Source organism: Orcinus orca, chromosome 16 (genome assembly GCF_937001465.1).
Source record: "Orcinus orca chromosome 16, mOrcOrc1.1, whole genome shotgun sequence".
Classification (NCBI taxonomy): domain Eukaryota; kingdom Metazoa; phylum Chordata; class Mammalia; order Artiodactyla; family Delphinidae; genus Orcinus; species Orcinus orca.
The window spans coordinates 78331744-78351549 of NC_064574.1; the positions used below are offsets into that span (position 1 = coordinate 78331744).

The 19806-nt window shown below is 51.1% G+C and overlaps 1 protein-coding gene across 6 annotated transcripts in view; it reads right to left on the reverse strand.

Moving 5' to 3' along the window:
- Positions 1-19806, reverse strand: part of LIMK1 (LIM domain kinase 1) — a 49360-nt gene that overhangs the window by 14558 nt on the left and 14996 nt on the right. For 2 of the 6 annotated variants that reach the window (XM_004268783.4, XM_033426331.2), the window contains 11 exons: positions 19192-19297; positions 18938-19104; positions 17663-17846; positions 16741-16827; positions 16284-16415; positions 14907-14966; positions 14468-14533; positions 13962-14118; positions 11885-11940; positions 11506-11663; positions 10062-11428 (listed from right to left, as the gene is read on the reverse strand). In XM_004268783.4, coding sequence (XP_004268831.1) covers positions 11266-11428; positions 11506-11663; positions 11885-11940; positions 13962-14118; positions 14468-14533; positions 14907-14966; positions 16284-16415; positions 16741-16827; positions 17663-17846; positions 18938-19104; positions 19192-19297 — 1336 coding nt within the window. In that variant the 3' untranslated portion in view covers positions 10062-11265. Of the gene's footprint in view, positions 1-5401; positions 7872-9598; positions 9709-9967; positions 11429-11505; positions 11664-11884; positions 11941-12207; positions 12281-13961; positions 14119-14467; positions 14534-14906; positions 14967-16283; positions 16416-16740; positions 16828-17662; positions 17847-18937; positions 19105-19191; positions 19298-19806 lie in introns of those variants that run through there. The other 4 variants (XR_004482751.2, XR_007472333.1, XR_004482750.2 and 1 more) reach the window with 4 other exon arrangements.

The window sequence follows — 19806 nt, forward strand, 5'->3', positions numbered from 1 at the left end:
GCCTCTCACTGTTGTGGCCTCTCCCGTTGCAGAGCACAGGCTCCAGACGCGCAGGCTCAGTGGCCATGGCTCACGGGCCCAGCCGCTCCGCGGCATGTGGGATCTTCCCGGACTGGGGCACGAACCCGTGTCCCCTGCATCGGCAGGCGGACTCTCAACCACTGCGACACCACGGAAGCCCTTGTGTGTAGATTTTATCTAAAAATTATCTTGGCAGTTCTTTTCCCTACTTTATGTTTTAAGTTTATTAGGTCTCTTCTGTTTTTCGGTGCTAATTAATGGAATTCTGGGGAGTAGGTTTGAAAATGCTGCTAGTAAAGAAAATGTAAGAGAAGTATATGTTGCCTTGTCCTACAGCTGCAGAGATGCAGACCATCACTGAGGATCATAAAGCTATTTCTGATAGAGCATTCACCGAAGTATCAGTTCTGCACTCCTATCTGATGTGACAGTTTGCAAATGTATAATCTTCTTCTAGAAATGGTATTTGTTCAAATGAGTTTTTTTTATTTTTTAAATTTATTTATTATTTTTGCCTGTGTTTGGTCTTCACTGCTGTGCACGGGCTTTCTCTAGTTGCAGCGAGTGGGGGCTACTCTTTGTTGTGGTGTGCGGGCTTCTCATTGCAGTGGTTCCTCTTGTTGTGGAGCACAGGCTCTAGGCACGCGGGCTTCAGTAGTTGTGGCATGTGGGCTCAGTAGTTGTGGTGCATGGGCTTAGTTGCCCCACAGCATATGGGATCTTCCCAGACCAGGGTTCGAACCCATGTCCCCCTGCATTGGCAGGCGGATTCTTAACCACTGTGCCACCAGGGAAGTCCCAAATGAGTCTTTTAAGACACTCAGACTTCAGGGTCTTTCACTATATTGTGTGAACTGTAACCAATAATCCCTGAAAGTCTACATTCTGGTTACCTTTTTAAAATAATTAATTAATTAATTTTTGGCTGCGTTGGGTTTTCGTTGCTGCGTGCCAGCTTTCTCTAGTTGCAGCAAGGGGGGGCTACTCTTCATTGCGGTGCACAGGCTTCTCATTACGGTGGCATTTCTTGTTGCGAAGCACAGGTTCTAGGCGCGGGGGCTTCAGTAGTTGTGGCACGTGGGCTCAGTAGTTGTGGCTCGTGGGCTCTAGAGCGCAGGCTCAGAAGCTGTGGTGCACGGGCTTAGCTGCTCCATTGAATGTGGGATCTTCCTGGAGCAGGGCTCGAACCCGTGTCCCCTGCATTGTCAGGTGGATTCTTAACCACTGATAACCAGCAAAGTCCCCTGGTTATCTCATTTAATAATTTGTTGCGCTTATAATAGTGTTTAATTTGACGTATATGCTTTCTGAAAGATATACATAATTAATCTTTTTCTTAAGTCAAGAAAGGATCATTGGCAATTTTTTCCTTTCCCTACCTGCAAAAATTTAATAAAACTCCAAACCTATTGGATTTCTTATTCAAACAGAGGGTTGCAGAGTCTGAGTCTTATTTAAATTTATTGGGCTAACCAGAAATAAACCGACTCACCTGTGGTCAATTAATCTTCAACAAAGGAGCCGAGAATATACTATGGAAAAAAGGCAGTCACTTCAGCAAGTGGTGTTGGGAAAGCTGGACAGCCTCATGTAAATCAGTGAAGTTAGAACACTCCCTTATGCCACACACAAAAATAAATTCAAAATGGCTTAACGACTTAAATATAAGACATGACATCATAAAACTCCTAGAAGAGAACATAGGCAAAACATTCTCTGACATAAATTGTACCAATGTTTTTTTAGGTCAGTCTCCCAAAGCAACAGAGATAAAGCAACAATAAACAAATGGGACCTAATCAAACTTGCAAGTTCTTGTATAGCAAAGGAAACCATAAATAAAACAAAAAGACAACCTACAGACTGGGAGCAGATATTTGCAAATGATGTGACCAACAAGGGCTTAATTTCCAAAATATACAACAGCTCATACAACTCAACAACAACAAAAAACAAACAACCCAATCAAAAAATGGGCAGAAGGGCTTCCCTGGTGGCGCAGTAGTTGAGAGTCCGCCTGCCGATGCAGGGCACACGGGTTCGTGCCCCAGGCCGGGAAGATCCCACATGCCGCGGAGCGGCTGGGCCCGTGAGCCATGGCCGCTGAGCCTGTGTGTCCGGAGCCTGTGCTCCGCAACGGGAGAGGCCACAGCAGTGAGAGGCCCGCATACCGCAAACAAAAAAAAGAAAAAAAAATGGGCAGAAGACTTAAATAGACATTTCTCCAAAGAAGACATACAGATGGCCAACAGGCACATGAAAAGATGCTCAACATCACTAACTGTTAGAGAAATGCAAATCAAAAGTACAATGAGGTACTACCTCACACTGGTCAGAATGGCCATCTTTTAAAAAATTTACAAATAACAAATGCTGGAGAGGGTGTGGAAAAAAGGGAACCCTCCTATATTGTTGGTGGGAATGTAAATTGATGCAGCCACTATGGAAACAGTATGGAGGTTCCTCAAAAAACTAAAAATGGAGTTGCCATATGATTCAGCAATCCCATTCCTGGGCATGTATATGGACAAAACTATACTTCAAAAAGATACCTGCATCTCTATATTCATAGCAGCAGTATTCACAATAGCCAAGACATGGAAACAACCTAAATGTCCATCGACAGATGAATGGATAAAGAAGATGTGGTACATATATACAATGGAATACTACTCAGCCATAAAAAAGAATGAAAAAATGCCATTTGCAGCAACATGGATGAACCTAGAGATTATCATACTAAGTGAAGTAAGCCAGACAGAGAAAGACAAATACCATATGATATCACTTATATGTGGAACCTAAAATACGACACAAATGAACATATCTATGAAACAGGAACAGACTCACAGACATAGAGAACAGATTTGTGGTTGCCAAGGGGGAGGGGGGTAGGTGAGGGATGGAGTGGGAGCTTGGGATTAGCAGATGCAAACTATTATATATAGAACGGATTAAACAACAAGGTCCTACTGTATAGCACAGGGAGCTATATTCAATATCCTCTGATAAACCACAATGGAAAATAATATGAAAAAGAATGCATATACATGTATAACTGACTCACTTTGCTCTACAGCAGAAATTAACACGTTGTAAATCAACTCTACTTCAGTAAAATAAATTAAAAAAAATAAATTTATCGGGCCAAGAGGTGGAAGCAGAAAGGCGTTGATGGACTCATTTGATGGAGTGGTAAAGAGGTTAACATAGACAAAGAGCAGATGTTGAATGATTTAATTACTGAAGGAATAATTTAGTTGCTCCTCCTGAGAGTAAGATGGCAGCTGGGAGTCCTAGATCTTACAAGCTCAATTATTCATTATTCTGTTCATTTATCCAGCAAATATTTCTTTTTTTTCTTTTTTTTTTCTTTTTTGCGGTACGCGGGCCTCTCCCGTTGCGGAGCACAGGCTCCGGATGCGCAGGCTCAGCGGCCATGGCTCACGGGCCCAGCCACTCCGTGGCATGTGGGATCTTCCCGGACTGGGGCACGAAACCGTGTCCCCTGCATCGGCAGGTGGACTCTCAACCACTGCGCCACCAGGGAAGCCCTATCCAGCAAATATTTCAACCCCACTCCAGTACCAAGTACTATATCAATCAGGGACTAGTCAGGATAATGGGAACCAAAGCTTATAATTTACCAAAACCTAGGAGCTCTACATTGTATCTCCATGTAGCTGGTGTTCAGAACCCTGAGGAAAGGGAGCCCTTGGGTGGTACCCAGACTACTGCGGAGGCTGTGTCATGTGGCTGGTACTCAGACCTGTGAAGAGAGAGCTATGGGCAGCCTGGGCTATGCCTGCTGCAAGTAGTTGGGGGCAGAAGTCAAGTGTTTGCTGTTGCTTGAGAAATGCAGACAATCCCTGGAAAGCTGGAAGGAGTCCTTTTTCCTCTTTGTCCATCTTCCAAGGTCCCTTTAGTGATTCCCGTTGTCAGAAGTTAGAAGGAAGCCAGCTGGCAAGAGAAGTAGACTTTAACAGGTGGGACCATGAAATTGATTTGGTTACGCCCCTGACCTTGAACTCAGTGCTGAGCACCTTGCCAATGTAAATGGGATTCTCATGTCCCCTGGCATAAAGAGACATCTCAGATAAACTGATTACCACTTGTGGCTGCTTGAGAAGTGCCCAGTGCCATGTGAAAACAAACAGCTACAGAAAACTATAAGAATGGTGAGGTGGGCTGGCTATTTCTGACTGCACTGCAGAGTTACAGGAAGAAAGGGACTAGCTTAGGGCATTAATTCTCAGCTTAAGTCATGGTCAAAGAACCAGAGAGGCTTTATGGTGGCTTTATTAGGTATCTATTGCTGTGTAACAAATTCATCTAGAAGTTAGTGTCTTAAAATATTAACAAACACTTATCAGTTTCTGATGGTCTGGAATTCAGGAGTGACTTATCTGGACAGTTCTGGCTCAGGGTCTCTGATAAGGTTGCAGTCAGCTGAGGGCTTTACTAGGGCTGGTGAATCCACTTCAAAGGTACTACTTCACATGGCTGTAAAGGTGGTACTTCTATAATATCTACTTTTCCTTTCAGTTCTAGGAATTTTTGCTTTATGTATTTCAAAACAATGTTTTTAGATGCATACACATTTCATGTCTTCTTGGCTAGTTGATTCTTTTATTATCATGTAATTCTCTTTATCCCTAATCATCTTCCCAGTTCTGAAGTGTACTTTGATTGATATTAATCTAATCTATCTCATCTAATCTAAATATAGCCAGTCCAGCTTTAAAAAAAAACTAGTGTTTGTGTGGTGTATCGTTTCATCCTTTTACTTTATCTATATAATTACATTTCAGGTTGGTTTCTTTTTTTTTTTTTTTTTTGCGGTACGTGGGCCTCTCACTGTTGTGGTCTCTCCCATTGCGGAGCACAGGCTCCAGATGCGCAGCCCCAGCGGCCATGGCCCACGGGCCCAGCCGCTCCACGGCATGTGGGATCTTCCCAGACCGGGGCACGAACCCGTGTCCCCTGCATCGGCAGGCGTACTCTCAACCACTGCGCCACTAGGGAAGCCCTCAGGTTGGTTTCTTGTAAGCAGCATATAAATTATTTTTTGAATTCCATCTGACAATCTTTTTTTTTTTTTGTAGGAACACTTTATATTCAATATATTATAGAATTCTTTGACTATTACATGGTTTGCAAATATTTTCTGTATGTTGCAAATATTTCTTCTGGCTTGCCATCTGCTTTGGTATGATTTTTTAAAAATTATTTAAAAAAATGTACACAGAGTAAAATTACCTTCTTTTTCCACTGACAGTTCTAGGTGTTTTAACACATTTAGAGATTCATATAACCACCACCGCAATCATTGTATTTTACGGAGGAAGTGTTTTAATTTATCAACCTTTTTTTTTTTTGATTGTGCTTTTGGTGTCACATCTAAGAAATCTTTGTTTAACCCAAGTCATGCAGATTTTCTTCTTTGTCTTCGTATAAACGTTTTATACTTTCACATTTTACATTTAGATCTATGATCCATTTTTAAAATATATTTATTTATTTATTTGGCTGTGCTGGGCCTCAGTGGGATCTTCATTGCTGCATGCGGGATCTTCATTGCGGCAATGCGGGATCTTTAGTTGCGGCATGTGAACTCTTAGCTGTGGCATGTGGGATCTAGTTCCCTGACCAGGGATCGAACCCTGGGCCCCCGGCATTGGGAGTGCAGGGTCTTAGCCACTGGACCACCAGGGAAGTCCCTCTATGATCCATTTTGAGTTAATTTTTCTATAGAGTTTGAGGTTTAGGTTGGGATCTTTATTTAGGATATTATGGATGTCTAACTTTTCCAACATCATTTGTTAGAAAGACTATCCTTCCTTCACTGAATTGCCTTTGCATCTTTGTCAAAAGCAACTGGACTTCCCTGGTGGTGTAGTGGTTGAGAATCCGCCTGCCAGTGCAGGGGACACGGGTTCGATCCCTGGTCCGGGAAGATCCCACATGCCGCGGAGCAACTAAGTCCGTGTGCCACAACTACTGAAGCCCGCGTGCCTAGAGCCCGTGGTCTGCAACAAGAGAAGCCACTGCAATGAGAAGCCTGCCTACCACAATGAAGAGTAGCCCCCGATCGCCACAACTAGAGAAAGCCTGCGCGCAGCAACGAAGACCCAACACAGCCAAAAGTAAAGAAATTAATTAATTAAAAAAAAAAGCAATTGGCTATATACACGTGGGTCTATTTCTGGACTCTCTTCTGTTCCATTGGTGCACACGTCTATCTCTTCACCAAACCTGTCATGATTACTATAGTTCCTACAGGTCATGAAATTGGGTAGTGTGTGTCTTTCAACTTTTTCTTTTTTCAAAAGTACTTTAACTTTTCTAGTCCTTTTGCTATTGCATATAAATTTTAGACTCAGCTTGTCTATTTCTACAAAAAAATGTTCTTGGGATTTTTATTGGAATTGTGTGAAATCAACAGATCAATTTGGGGAGAATTAACATCTTAATTGTATTGAGTAATCCAGTTCATGAGCACTATGTCTATTTATTTAGGTCTTCTTTGAGTTCTTTCTTCAGCATTTTACAGTTTTCAGCATACAGATCTTACACATATTTTGTTAGATCTGTAACTTTTAGATTTTGTTAGATCTATTTCCTTTTGGGAGGGACTATTGTGAATGGTGCTTTAAAAATATTTTGGAATTCCCTGGCGGTCCAGTGGTTAGGACTCCACGCTTCCATTGCAGAGGGCACAGGTTCGATCCCTGGTTGGGGAACTAAGATTCCGCAAGCCACGTGGCATGGCCCAAAAAAAAAAAAAAAAAAAATTTGGTTTCCAATTGTGCATTGGTAGTATGTAGACTGATTTTTCACGCTGACTTTGACCTTTTTATTTTCTGACTTTGCTGAAGTTAGTTCTTAGGAGGGTGTTTGTTTGTTTGTTTTGGTAGATTTGTTAGTATTGTCTACCTAGACAATCATGTCTTCTGAAATAGGAACAGTTTTATTTCTTCCTTCCCAATCTGTACACATCTTACTTCTTGTCTGTTTCCTTCTCTTCCTGCAGTGACCAGGACTTCAGTTCAATGGTGAATAGGAGTGGTGAGGCTACACCTCCTTGCCTTTTTTTTCCTGATCTTAGGAAGAAAGCGTGCATTATTTTACCATTAAGTATAGTGTGAGTTGTGGGGCTTTTTTGGTTTTTTTTTTTTTTGTAGCTGCCTTCACTCAGCTTAAGGAAGTTACCTTCTATTTTTAGTTTGCTGAGATTTTTTTTTTTTAAACCAGGAATGGATGTTGAATTTTTGTCAGACACTATCAACATCATGTGATATGATCTGGTCATATGATGGATTTCATTGACTGATGGATTAAAAATTGAGGTAATTCACATACCTTAAAATTCACCATTTTAAAATGTACAATTCAGTGGTTTTTAACATGCTCACAGAGTTGTGCAACCATCACCACTGCCTAATTCCAGAACATTTTCTTCATCTCCCCAATAAACTCCATACCCATTAGCAATCACTCCCTATGCACCCTTCTTCCCCCCAACGAATCTCCTTTCTGTCTCTATGAATTTGCTTATTCTGGACATTTCATGTACACAGAATCATCAACATGTGACCTTTTCTGTCTGGCTTCTTTCTCTTAGCATAATGTTTTCAAGGTTCATCCATGTTGTAGCACGTATCAGTATTCCATCCCTTTTCATGGCTGAGTAATATTCCATTGTGCGTACAGACCAGATTTTGTTTATCCATTCAGCAGGTGGTGGACATTTGGGTCATTCCCACTTCTGGGCTGTTATGAATGATGTTGCTATGCACCTTCATGTACAAGTTTCTGTGTGTACGTTTCCATTCCTCCTGTTTATATACCTGAGAGTGGAATGGCTGGGTCAGAACTCTGTTTAACATTGTGAGGAACTGCCAGACTGTTTTGCACAGCAGCTGCACCATTTTATATTCCCGTTAGCAGAGAATGAGGTTTCCAATTTCTCCACATCCTCACCAACACATTTTTTCTTTCTTTTTACAAATTATGGGGACTTCCCTGGTGGCACAGTGGTTGAGAATCCGCCTGCCAATGCAGGAGACACGGGTTCAATCCCTGGTCTGGGAAGAGCCCACATGCTGCGGAGCAACTAAGCCTGTACACCACAACCACTGAGCCTGTGCTCTAGAGCCTGCACGCCCATAGCCTGTGCTCCACAACGAGAAGCCACCGTAATGAGAAGCCCTGCACACTGCAACAAAGAGTAGCCCCCGCTCTCTGCAACTAGAGAAAGCCCACGCACAGCAACAAAGACCCAATGCAGCCAAAAATAAATAAATAAATAAAATTAAAAAAAAATTACTGCCATCCTTGTGGGTGTTAAGTGGTATCTCACTGTGGTTTTCCACGGATTTACTTTTGAAATACTGAAACACTATTACATTCCTGGGATAAACCCTACTTGGTCATAGTATATTATTCTTTTTAGATATTTCTAGAATGATAATGGTGTGTGATTTTCCTCTTCTTGTACTATTTCTGATTTCAGTATTAGGAAGAGAATGACACATCTGTGTACAAAGGATACTTGCGTCTTGTTAGGTGGAGGCATGAAGCTGTTAGAGTTGTATGGATATCAAATATGGTAGAAAGATGTGCGTGGGTGATGAGTAGCCAAAGGGGTGGGTTGTGCTGCTTGCTTGTGGTATCTCAGCCTCAAGCCCAGTCCACTTTCTGTTCTGTGAAACAGTTGCTGGACCACTGAAAACTACATTTCCCAGGCTCCCTTGCAAACTGGATTCCTGTTGAGGTGGGCCTGCTAATAGGGACCAGCTGAGGGAGACTGGAATGTGGAGGAGGGACTTTCTAATGCCCTCCAGTCCAGCAGGAGCAAATGTTTAGCTCTAGCACTATTTCTGCATCTACCTTCTTAGAAGTTCCAGCACCAACTGGAATCCAACCCTTTCCCCCATAAAATCAAAAATCCAAGCACTGGTCTCCTGGGGCTCCACCCTCCACGTCTCTAGCCAGTGTCCAAGAAGACCCCAGTGGTATCTCCTGGACCGCTACTTGTGGCCTTGTGTAGACACTTCCCACGTTGAATCAGGGTTGGTCTGTGTGACCAGTGAAGTACGGTGGAAGTGACCCTGTGTGGCTTCTGAGAGCAGGTCCTAAAAGGCAGTGAAGCCTCTGCTTTCGTCTCTTGGCGCTCACCCTAGGGGATACTCACGCCTAGAGGATGCTGTAGGGACATTCAAGGAGCCCTATGGTGAGGCTCCTGACAGGGACTGAGGCTTCTCATCAACAGCCAGCATCAATTTGCGGCCACGGGTGTGAGCCACATACAGAGGGCCCCTGGAAGTGGACCCTCTGGTCCCACTCGAGCCCTCAAATGTCTGTAGCCCCAGGCAGTATCTGACCACAAACTTAGGAGAGACCCCAGACCCCAAACACCAACACAACCCTAGGAGAGAACCCAGACCAGAACCACCCACCCAAGCTGCTCCCATATCCTTGACAGAGCGGTTGTGATCCATGAGTGATCACTGTTATTTCAAGCCACCAAATTTAAGGGGTGAAGTGTTACCCGACACCAGATAACTAAACTAACCTCCTCTTTCCTTAAGTGCCCCAGCCAAGGGGTAGCAGCTGCTTCCTGCAGTTCCTCAGAAATGGTTATCTCAGTATCCACTTTTCGCCCTTCCACTGTGTTTTCGCCACCTGTATAAACAATTCCCTGGATTAAATGACCTATATTTGAAATAACTAGCGTGGTTTCTGCTTTCCTGATTGGACCCTTTACATTTTAGAAAAAAGGCAAGCATGATATAAGAGCAATCCATTCCCTAGTCTCTCCCACTCTTCCCCAATCCTCCCCCCACCACCAAACCCAGCTTTGGAAAGTCCTCACTTGTCCCAGCTGGGCCACCACCTCCATCCCCACCCTCTAGGCCCTCCGTCCACACCTCCATTCCCACACCTCCATTCCTGTCTTCCCACAAGGCTTCTAATCCAAAAAGTTCCTCTCTCCTCCTGTTTCCTCAGGGCCCCCAGACACATGTCACAAAGCGGGATCTGGTGGGGAGTACAGAATTTATTTTATTATTCTGAGTCTGGGTTTTGTTCCTTAGACATCGTGATTCCTAGATGGAGGTGACTGTGTCCCACCTCCCTGAGTCATAGTCCCATGGGCCTGTTTCAATTGCTTTCCAGGTTCAAAGTGCACTGAGAAGGCTTCACAGTCTTAATACTTCTAGATGCTCAACTGAGGCAAAGTGACAAAATGGCCCCCCCACCCCCGCCCGCCAAAAAAATAAAACCCCAAGCCCCCAGCAGCTGCTGCTGCTGCAGCCGTATGAAAAAATAATACAAACTCTTCTTAAAAAATAGATTACACAGAAAGAACCCAGAGGACAGAGGGGCATGGGGAGGGGCAGGGGCTGCTCTGGCCACTGGCAGGGAGCCTCGGGGAGAGGCCCGGGATGGTGCTGAGATGAACTTCAGGGGGCTGGGATGCTGGTGGACACTGCCTCGTCCACTCTGCCCAGCCTCCCTCTGCTGCTCCTCCCAGCAGCTCTGGCCCTGGGACCACGGCTCCCCTCTCCCTCCAGGGACCCACCCTTCACCCTGAGGCCTGGTACCTGCTTCTCACTAAAGTGGCTTCAATAAAGAAACAAAAAGACCCAAAGCGAGGGAGGGCTGTTGCCCAGCCACGGGGATTTCCACTCCACAGGAGACGACCTCTCTCTGCTTTGGGGGTTTGGATAATTATCAATACCTGACGCTACCTAGACACCCCCTGGGGGGGTGATGGGCCCCAGACTCCCTGTTTGGCTCCTGGGAATAGTGATGAGCCACGGTCTGAGGCTGTCTGTCCTCTGGCCCAGCCTCAGAGGAGCTGCAGACGGGTAGAGTGTGCATAGGACAGCCGGGGCAGCGGGTGTGGGGTAGGGTACCGGGTATGGGATGGGGTACAGCTCACACGGGTCCTCCAGCTCATGCAAGGAGAAGCGTGAGGGGGTGGTCCCACCAAGACAGAGGTAAGGCAGGGCGAGGTGATGGTGTCTGTGCAGCCAGGCCAGCTCTGGGGCCGGGGGCAGAGGAAGGGCAGGGGCCACGGCCCACAGGGTAGAAGGCAAGTTAGGGCCTGGCGCTGGGGAGGGGTCTGGGTGTCCGCTGCCCCGCTGAGGGTGCCACACCTGGCCACCGCACACAGAGGAATCTGGTGCAGGGTGGATTCTCCCGAGTCGGGGACAGGGGCAGCTGGGCGGGCCGGTCTCAGTCGGGGACCTCGGGGTGGGCGGGCAGTCCACTCTCGCCGCGCCGGTAGGTCTCCCAGAAGCCCCTGTCTAGCTGCTCCAGCTGTGGGCCCAGTGGCAGGTGGCCAGCCAAGTGCATGCGGAGCGTCTCCAGCCACTGCTCCAGCTTCACGAAAGAGGGCCTGGGGAGACAGGCAGGGGAATGGTGGGTTCGGGCTCTGCTGGGGACCACCCCACCCTAAGCCCCCAACCCACTCACCTCTTCTCAGGGTCCAGATCACAGCAGCACACAGTAATGGGGAAGAAGCTTGGGGGGCAGTTTGGGGGGCAGTAGCGGTCCAGGAAGCCTCGCACATTGAGGCCAAAATCCATGGTGCGCGGCAGGTAGTCTGGGTCAGCGTTCACCCGCCCGATGATCTGTCCAGCACGAAGCCCAGCAGTTACCCAGGGCCCCTGGGACTGGGCACCACCCAGGTGGGTTCGAGGGCAGGTCACACCCGGGCCTGGCGCCCCCTGGACCACCACACCCCTGGGAATGCAGGTGGCTGTGGGCAGCCCCGTTCCCAGAGCCTCCCTGGCCTGGGGCCCCTGCAGACTTCAGCCTGCAGCCTGGGAGTGTGAGCCCACCCTGGACCTACCTCGCACAGGACGATTCCAAAGGAAAACACATCCACCTTCTCATCGTAGCTGAGGCCTGGATGAAGAGACCACTGTCAGCAAGTGCACGGGGCCAGGGATGTCAGCTGGTGAGGGTGCCGGGCCAGGGACCCGCCCACTGGGGGGATGCCCTGGCCAGCAGGTCAGGACAGGAGGCAGATGCTGGAAACCTCTGTAGCATCAGGCCTTAGGCTCTGATACTACCCGAGCCCACCCAGTCTGAGCCAACCTGTTGGCGGGGGTAGGCAGTGGGTAAAGGTGAAAGCCCTGGGCAAGGCGTTCCAGGCCCAGCTCGGTCACTAACCAGCAATGTGACTCTGGGCAGGTCATGGACCTAGTGGTGACCCCGAAAGAGAACTGTGTCAGACCCCTGGAACCTGTGAATGTTATTGGAAAAAGGGTCTTTGAAGTTACCATTAAGTTAAAGATCCTGAGATGAGACAGTCCTGGATTATCCAGGCGGGCCCTAAATGCCATCACAGTTGTCCTTAAAAAAGAGACTGAGAAGGAAAAGACACAGAGAAGGAGGCAGTCACATGAAGACAGAGGCAGAGATTGGACCGATGTGGCCACAAGTCCGGACACGCCAGGATCAGAACCTATAAGCAGCAAGGAATGGATTCTCCCTTAAAATCCCCGGAGGGAGCACGGCTCTACTGGATTTCAGACTTCTGGCTTCCAGAACTATAAGAGAATAAGTGTCTGTTGTTAAGCCACCTGGTTTGTGGTAATTTGTTGCAGCAGCCTCAGGGACTGATAACAGACTCTCTGAGCCTCAGTTGCCTCAGCTGTAAAATGGAAACAATACCCTCTCTCTGACAACGTTAAAAATAATCAGGACAGCCACTCTCTATTGAATTCTGACTAGCTTACAAACCTTATCTAATTCTCACATTACTCCTTAAAGATAGGGACTATTAACCCCAATTTACAGGTTAAGCTATTGGGGGGTGGGTTAACTTTGGTCAGAGCTGGCGTTGAGATGACCCTGGCTCTGCGGCCCTGACCCTGTGTCTGCATGTCCCCTGCCTGTGGAGAGGCTTTATAAAGCCCCAGTCTGGGCACACATGGGACCGCTGTGTAACAGGCCTGAAAAAAAAAGAAATGGAGTGGGAGAAAGGGGATCAGTGGGAGGCTGAATAATGGTCCTGGAGGTGTCCCCATCCTAATTCCTGGACCCTGTGAACACGCTGCCTTATACGGGACTTTGCAGGTGTGACTCAGGGATCTCGAGATGAGATTATCTTGGATCATTCAGCTGAGCCCTATGGGATCACAAAGGTCTTTATGAAGGAGGGTGGAGGATCAGGGTCAGGGAAGGAGACGTGACAATGGACACAGATGTCAGAGAGAAGAGGCTACGTTGCTGGCCTTGCTGGAGAAGGGACCAAGAGCCAGGGAATGAGGCAGCCTCTAGAAACTGGAAAAGGAAAGGAAACAGATCCTCTCCCCTTGAGCCTCCGGAAGAAATGCAGCCCTGCTGACACCAGACTTCAGACTTCAGTGAGCCTGATACTGGACTCCTGACCTCCAGAACTACGGGATAATTTGTGGGGTTTTTTAAATAAATTTATTTACTTATTTATTTAGTTTTTGGCTGCACTGGGTCTTCGTTGCTGCGCGCAGGCTTTCTCTAGTTGCGGTGAGCGGAGGCTACTCTTCGTTGCGGTGCACGGGCTTCTCATTTGCGGTGGCTTCTCTTGCTGCGGCGCACGGGCTCTAGGCGCGTGGGGTTCAGCAGCTGTGGCTCGCGGGCTCCAGAGCGCGGGCTCAGTAGTTGTGGCGCACGGACTTGGTTGCTGCGCGCGGCATGTGGGATCTTCCCGGACCAGGGCTCGAACCCGTGTCCCCTGCATTGGCAGGCGGATTCCCAACCACTGCATCACAGGGAAGCCCTAATTTGTGTTTTTTAAGCCAAGTGTGTGATGACTGGTTGCAGCAGCACAAGGAAACCAACGACAGGACTCAAAGAGGGGCAGGGCAGGACCTGCGCCTCCTGCAGCTCCGCCTGGGACTGCGGGGCCCTGGGGGATGTGCCAGGCGGGGCTGCCGACTCACCGTGGATCATCTCGGGCGCCATCCAGTAGGGGTTGCCCACCACCGTGTAACGCTTTTTCCGGTCTGGCTTCTTGAGGCTCCGCAGGTCCTCGGGCTGCGTCTTCTCGTCCACCATAAGCCGCGCCAGCCCGAAGTCGGCCACCACCACGTTCTTGTTCTGGGTGACCCGGAAGTAGAGCCACACTGAGACACGCCCCTGGCACCACCTGCCCACTCCCTCCTCGACCACAGCCTGTGGTCCCTCAGTCACTGCCCCTTAGAGCCGGGCTCCCTGGGCCCACTTGTCCCCCATTGAAATACATCCCCCCCCAAAGCTTCTTTCAGGAAGCCTGCCCTGACCACCCCAGTCCACACACCCGGGCCCTCCTCCGGGCCCGCAGCCCCTGGTGCAGCCTGGTGTGGGCGGCTCTCCGTCAAGGCCACGCTGACAGCAGAGCCCCGCCCCCGCACGTCTAGCAGCGTGGTGGGCGGGGCCCCCGCTGTCCCCTCCCGGCCCAGCAGCTCACCTCACGAACCAGGCAGTTGTGGGAGTTCAGGTCCCGGTGGATGATGTTCATGGAGTGGAGGTAGGCCTGAGGGTGGGGGGCACGGGGGTCAGGGGGCAGCCGTGCTGAGGGCCCCCAGCCCCGCCCTGGTCACCCCAAGGCTCCCACCTTCCCCCCTCCCACTGGATCCCCTCTGTCCTCTCTCAAAGCTTCCTGTGCCTTCCATTTCTAAACTTGTGAAGTTCAGGTGAGCGCTGGAGAACGTGTTTTGGTTTTCGTTTTTTGCCGCACCGCGTGGCCTGCGGGATCTTACTTCCCCGACCGGGGATGGAACCCGCGCCCCCTGCAGTGGAAGCGCGGAGTCTTAGCCACTGGACCACCAGGGAAGCCCCGAGATGCTTTTATAAGTAGGGCCTGATCACCCAGCCCACACGCCCCGCGGCAATCGGAGCCTACTCACCATCCCCGAAGCGATGTCCTTGGCAAAGCTCACCCTCTGACTCCACGGGTACTGGCTGTCCTGGAGGTGGGGAGAATGACCAGGATGAGCCAACGGGGCCACAGTTGCAGGACATTGGGTGAGAGAGAGAGACAGGAAGGGGCGACTGTCCTGTAGGGTCTGATGACGCACCCCCAACTCTCTTCTACACCCACAACTGTCCCTTCTTTTTTTTTTTTTTTTTTTTGCCATGTGGCTTGTGGGATCTTAGCTCCCCAACCAGTGATTGAACCTGCGGCCCCGGCAGTGAGAGTGCTGAGTCCTAACCACTGGACTGCCAAGGAAGTCCCTCACAACTGTCCCCTCTAAGGGCTGTGGGTGAATAATTCAAAACAATTTTCTAACAGAACTGGTTCCAAACAGTGACGGGGTGGGAGATACTCTTCTATAGCTCCTGACCCACCTCCTCTGAGAACAAAAACTCTCTCTTCTACAAAATCCCATTTTTTCGAGTTTTTAAAAAACCTGAACCTGCTTCCATGGCCCAGCAGAGACGGGCCTGGCAAGGTCGCCTGCAGAGAGCTGCGGTGAGTCACTCTGGAGAACAGGGCTCTGGGCTCAAATCATTTGGGGAAACACCCCATTCTCTCCCCCCATCTCCTTGGAGACCTCAAATGGGAGAGCAAGGACATCAGAACGTATTAAAGATTCAGGTGCAGCCAGGAAGCCTGTGCTGGTGCAGCCCAGCATTTCTAAGTTGCACTGGACCATAGAATCCCTCTGAGAAGTTACACCTGTCCGGAGCCTGCAGGGACCATACTCTGGTGACAGCAGGTAATCCAACCTAAGGGACTGAGGAGGACTCAGCGGCGACGGAAGGGAACAGGGTCTCCGGGTCTGAGGGTGATGCTGGGGTGGTGATGCTGAGTGTCGGATCCCGGGGCACCATCAGCATCCCAGGAGAGCTGGAAGCTCCCCTCCAAACGCTTCTTTTTCAGAGGAGGATCGGTAATTTCATCCAAGCTGTCACAGCAAGTTCTGAATTTTATATGTCATGGCAAACAGTAAGTGACTTGGTTTTGCTTAGAAGCAAAACAAAGACCCTCTGGGAGAGGTAACCTATGGCAGGTGCACGGGGTTAACCTGACAGCCTGTGCATCCCCTCAGCAAAGCTGCCACCCTTCTCTGGGCCCCAGCTTCCCCCCCCACCTTAGATGGAGTCAGTTGCTCCCTTATTTGATTCAGAATCAGGGTCTGGAGGGCCTCTGACACCAGAGGCCGATCCCCAGTGAAGAGCCTGGGAGGAAACTGGGACCGACAGAGGAGCCGCTGGGCCCAGGGTCCTACGGCAGGAGTGGCTGGGACGGGTCTCAGGCAGGGGCTCTGCCCGGCACTCACCATGCCCTTGATGAGGGCCCGGAGCGTGCCACCCTTGATGTACTCGGTGATGAAGTTGAGCCTCTTGTCCTTGTAGAGCACCCCAATGAACTTGAGCACGTTGGGGTGCTCCAGGCATCGCATGACCTTCACCTGGTGGGGTGCAAACAGGCTGGGCCCACGTCTCCTTCTCCCCGTTTCCCACCAGAGGCCACCACGGACAGTTCCAAAGATGGAGGAGCCTTCAAGCCCCCGGGGTCACACCTGCCGGCTGCCGTGCTCTTTGCTTGGGCTGCTCCCACCCCCAGCGACGTCCTTGCCCCTCTCGCCCTCCTGGCCAATAGTTTCTCTTCTTCCAGCGTGGGCTTGAGCGACACATCCTCCTGGAGCCCTCTGCCACCCCACCCCCTCTCAATGGCGAAGGGTGGGGCAGGTCCTAGGAGTCTGGTGCAGAGGGTGCAGCAGGCCCCTCACCCACCTCCTTGAGGAACGTCCGCTGGGTCTCCTCATCGAAGCGGATCAGCTCCTTCATCACCATCACCTCGCCTGTCTCCCGGTGTGTCACCTGCGTGGGGACGCCCAGGGGTTGAGACTCAGCACAGGCACATGCTCTGCTCTAGGCCCACCCTGCAGGAGGCCCATCCCCACCCCAGGCAGATGGACAGACGGCTTCAAGCCCTTCGCAGACTTTTCATGGGATGCTCGCAGCCCCTGAGGGGGTGGGGCTTAAGTCCTTTACAGGTGAGGAAACTGAGACTCAAGAAGGTTTCCCACCAGGGTCCACGGTCACCCAGGTGGCAGGAAGGGGGGTGGCCAGGGCTTGGGTCCAGGACTGCCTGACCCAGAGGCCAGTTCTCTTTCCTCTGCTCTGCTGGGCTGTCTCCTGGAAGTCAAATGGTAGCTCTACCAGAGATTCTGACCAGGGACAGGGGCTGGGGCCTGTCTGCACATGTGGGCAACCTGGCTGGTGCCCTTTGTGTAACTCTGAACCTTCCAGTCTGGTCATAGCCAGGTGACATCAGAGCCAGGGAAGGGCTTGTGTCTTGCTGTGGGAGAGTGTGAAGGGGGTGAGCAGCCCAGAGGCCAGGAGGGGGCTGGTATTGGGCTCAGTAAGGGGGCCTGGGGGAGGGAGCCTTCAGGGTCAGTCCGGGCTGCCCTCCCATCCCCCACCCTGAGGAGCCACTTTTCGTGGTCTATCTATAGTAAGTCCCCTCCCCCTAACTAGCTCAGGGAGGCCCAGGTGGAGGAGAGCTCTGGCCAGCGAGTCTGGAAGCCAGATACCCGTCCACTGGGGCTTCCTGGGGACACTGGTGGGAGGAGGGTGGAGGACCAACGGGTCACACACAGACTGCCCCCCTGCTCCCACCCACGGCCCCATCCCTGCCTGGCGTGCCCTGTACCTTGATGGCCTGGCCGAAGCAGCCCTTGCCCAACACCTCCCCGTGGATGAGGTCCGAAGGCCGGAAGATGCGGTGTGGCCGGCAGACCACACGGAGGGACTCGGAGCGACCCAGGTCCTTGCGCTGGGAGGCCGGGGAGCCCAGCGAGCCGGCACCCGGGGACCTGTCGATGCTGCAGCTCCTCCTGGGGGGACACACCCAGTGCCCGCTGCCACCAGGTGGGCACCCGGACGAGGCCCCCTTGGGGGGAGGCCAGGTCTTGGCCCTGCCCCCTTCCCCCTACCCGCCATGCCCCATCGATGCCAGTCTATGTACAGTCACCCGTACAGCCAGAAAGGGCGGCAGAGGACAGCTCTTCTGGGGCAGTCATAAGGCTCTTGCCCCATCCTGATGCCAGCACCCAGTGCCCTGTCTGGCTTGGACTTCCTGTTAAGGTAGGAATGTTTGCCCTAGGCCTTCTCTGCCTGGTGACCCTGGATCAGACGCTTTGTCTCCCAGCATTTGAGTCCCAGGCCTTGGAGTGCAGAGGCAGACTACCTGCCCAGAATGCCCACAGGTGGCCTTGCAGGGTAGCCTGAGCTCCAGACAAATGCAAGGGAGGAGGAAACACATGCCTTCAGTACCACTGTTTCTTAGCGTAAAGGCTGTCATCCCAGGTGTCCCCCTCAAAGCCTTGACCAGGAGTCCTGAGCAGACCCCTGCAGTGAGTGGCACGAGGACCAGCCTGCTTCTAGGCTTCTTCCTGGTGCCTCCCCACCTCTCTTTAAGAGGGTACAGAGCACTTGGCCCCTCTGGCCTGGACCACCACAACAGTCCCCCAGCTGTCTCTGGTCCTGGGCACCTCCCTGCAAAGGGGACCAGAGTGGTCTCTGTGAAACACATCACTGTGCTACAACACCCTTCGGTGGCGCCCCGGGATGGGCAAAGCCCGAAGACCCCGCCACGAGTTTCTGCCTCAGAGCCCATCACTCCCCAACACATCCGATGCCCCAGCATCCTGAGCTGCTGGCCAGCTGCTCCTCGAAGCCAGGGCGCTGGTCCACCCTGGAAGCGCTGTCATCCCCAGCTGGGGGTGCTGCTTTCCCCGTCTGCTCCTCATTCTCCTTCCTCTTTCTAGCCCCCTTCACCCCTTGCCGGCCTCCTTCTTTTTGCAGGGCTGACTCCCCCATCAGACTGTGAGCTACCGGAGGGTAGGGACCAGGTCCCATGCCCCCTGCGGCCCAGCGTCAGTGAAAGTACCAAGATACAGTACATCAAGGTGCAGGGCTGACTTACAGGACAGGCTTCTGCCGGCCGGAGCTGCCCGCCTCCCCGCTGGGAGTGTGAACCGGGGAGACCAGGGGGCTGGACTCAGGCCCAAGCCCGTGGCCCAGTGCGTCATGGGGGTCATGCTCAAGAGTCAGCTGGAGCAGGCGGCTGGTTTCCTGGATCAGCAGATCAATCTGGGGAGAGCAGGAGTGTGGACAGGTGAGTCTCAGGGGTGGTGCTCTCAGGGGAGCACCACATCCAACCAGACTCAGGACCCATACCTCGTCCAAGGGCACATTCCGGATGGGTGTGCCATTGATTTCCAGGATCCGGTCTCCAACGTGGATGGAATTCTTCACATCCGGGCTCATGCAGCCTGGGTCCACTCTGTGGGCATAGAGCGGTGGTCAGACCCCTGCTCACCCCACTAGGAAACCAAGGCCAAGGGGATCAGATCAGGAGCGTGGGGCAAACCATTCTATCTTGTGTGATCGGCAGGTGGCAACTGGCGGGAACACCGAATTCTGGTTTGGCGGGAAGAGTTCTATAGTAATTACAATGCTTGCCCCCTGTGGGTGTGGAACTGGAGAAAAGTGGCATGCCCTCCAGGTGTTTGCCCCCCTATACTAGATGCTCGGGGGCTCCTGTTCAACAGAGCGTTGTCTCTGCCATGGAGGACAGACCTCTCCTTCTACCTGGCTGGTACGTGTGGGGCAGACAAGCGTCAAAGAGTCCTAAGAGGGTTTGGACCCACTGCTTCCTACCTGACCCCCAAACTTGCCCTGCAAGATGAAGCTAAGGCTCCCACTCCTCTGGGATCAGCGGGAAGGAGCCAGTAGCCTGGGCTGGGCCACAGCTGCAGGGTGGAGATGGGGCTGGTGCCCTGGATTACTCGG